This window comes from Helobdella robusta (genome assembly GCF_000326865.2).
Source record: "Helobdella robusta unplaced genomic scaffold HELROscaffold_33, whole genome shotgun sequence".
NCBI lineage: Eukaryota > Metazoa > Annelida > Clitellata > Rhynchobdellida > Glossiphoniidae > Helobdella > Helobdella robusta.
In genome coordinates this window covers 299,557-300,791 of record NW_008704623.1, presented here as the reverse complement: position 1 = coordinate 300,791, position 1,235 = coordinate 299,557, and the positions used below count along the sequence as shown (strand labels likewise).

The 1,235-nt window shown below is 24.5% G+C and overlaps 1 protein-coding gene across 1 annotated transcript in view; it reads left to right on the top strand.

Annotated features, from left to right (window-relative positions):
- HELRODRAFT_192412 (hypothetical protein) overlaps nt 1–476 on the top strand; it is a 7,650-nt gene extending 7,174 nt beyond the window's left edge. The window contains exon 14 of the mRNA XM_009022696.1: nt 24–476. Within this exon, the coding sequence (XP_009020944.1) occupies nt 24–71 (48 nt within the window). The 3' untranslated portion in view covers nt 72–476. The remainder of the gene's footprint in view (nt 1–23) is intronic.
- Nucleotides 477–1,235: the final 759 nt, after the last annotated feature.

Here is a 1,235-nt window from a genome sequence, read left to right as displayed (position 1 = left end):
ATGAAAATAATGATAATAACCAGGTTATAAAACTCTGGGAAGCATTCCTCATCGAAGCAAGGAGTCTTTAAATTCCGGATTTGTAATAAATGGAATAAGAAGCTTGATTATTATTATTATTATTATTTATTTATTTATTTATTATTATTTTATTACCGTTTCAATGTTATTATTCTGATATATGTTGATAATAATTATTTTAAATTGATTGATTGGTTGGTTGATTGATTGATTGGTTGGTTGGCTGGTTGATTGATTGATTGATTGATTGATTGATTGATTGATTGATTGATGTATAGATATCTTGATAGCTGCAACTGCTTGAATCTTAAATGGATTTAATAATAATGATAATAATTATTATTATTATCAACTAATTACTGATATTTATTACTTTAATTAAATAATAATTATTATTATCATAAATTAAAGTTTCTTAATTATGAAGAGCTTATGAAGAGTTTCTAATCCATTCATTCCCATGCTTAATCTCTTCCATTAGACCCATATTTTATTCTTTTATTCATCCCTTTTATTCATTCATTCGTTCATTCATTCATTCGTTCTTTCTTTCTTTCATTGTTTAAACGGGTTAAACTAATTAACTGAATGGTATTTTTAAGTAATATTTATTGCGTGAGTGTGTGTATGTGCTTATGTGTGTGTGTGGGTACGTACGTGTGTGAAAATGTGTGTGAATGTTACTATCTGTCTATCACTGATTCATCCACTAATCACAGAAACTGTTTTCGCTTCGCACAATAATAGAACTAAGATTGAAATAACACTTTTTAAATAAATTAATAAATAATTAAATTAGTTGATTAATTAATTGATTAATTAATTGACTAATTAGATCTATTAATCCCTAATTGGATCAAATTTGTCTACTGACTTTCTCATTTTATGAGCACCTCGTCGTGTCATTTTCTGGCAGTGGCTATGCAAAAATAATAACCTAATAATATATTAAGAATATCGTCATTTTTTTTATTCGTTTATTTACGGTAATTAATTATGATTAATTGGATACATGAACTAGTTTATTAATTAATTGGTAATTAATTTGTAATTAACGAATAATGTGAAGGCACATTTGTTATCTACCTTTAACTAACTATGTATGTATTGTGTTTCTGATATATATATCTGATATATATATCTGATATATATATAATATATAGCTGATATATATATCAGATATAATATATATATAATTATATATTGACATTTTT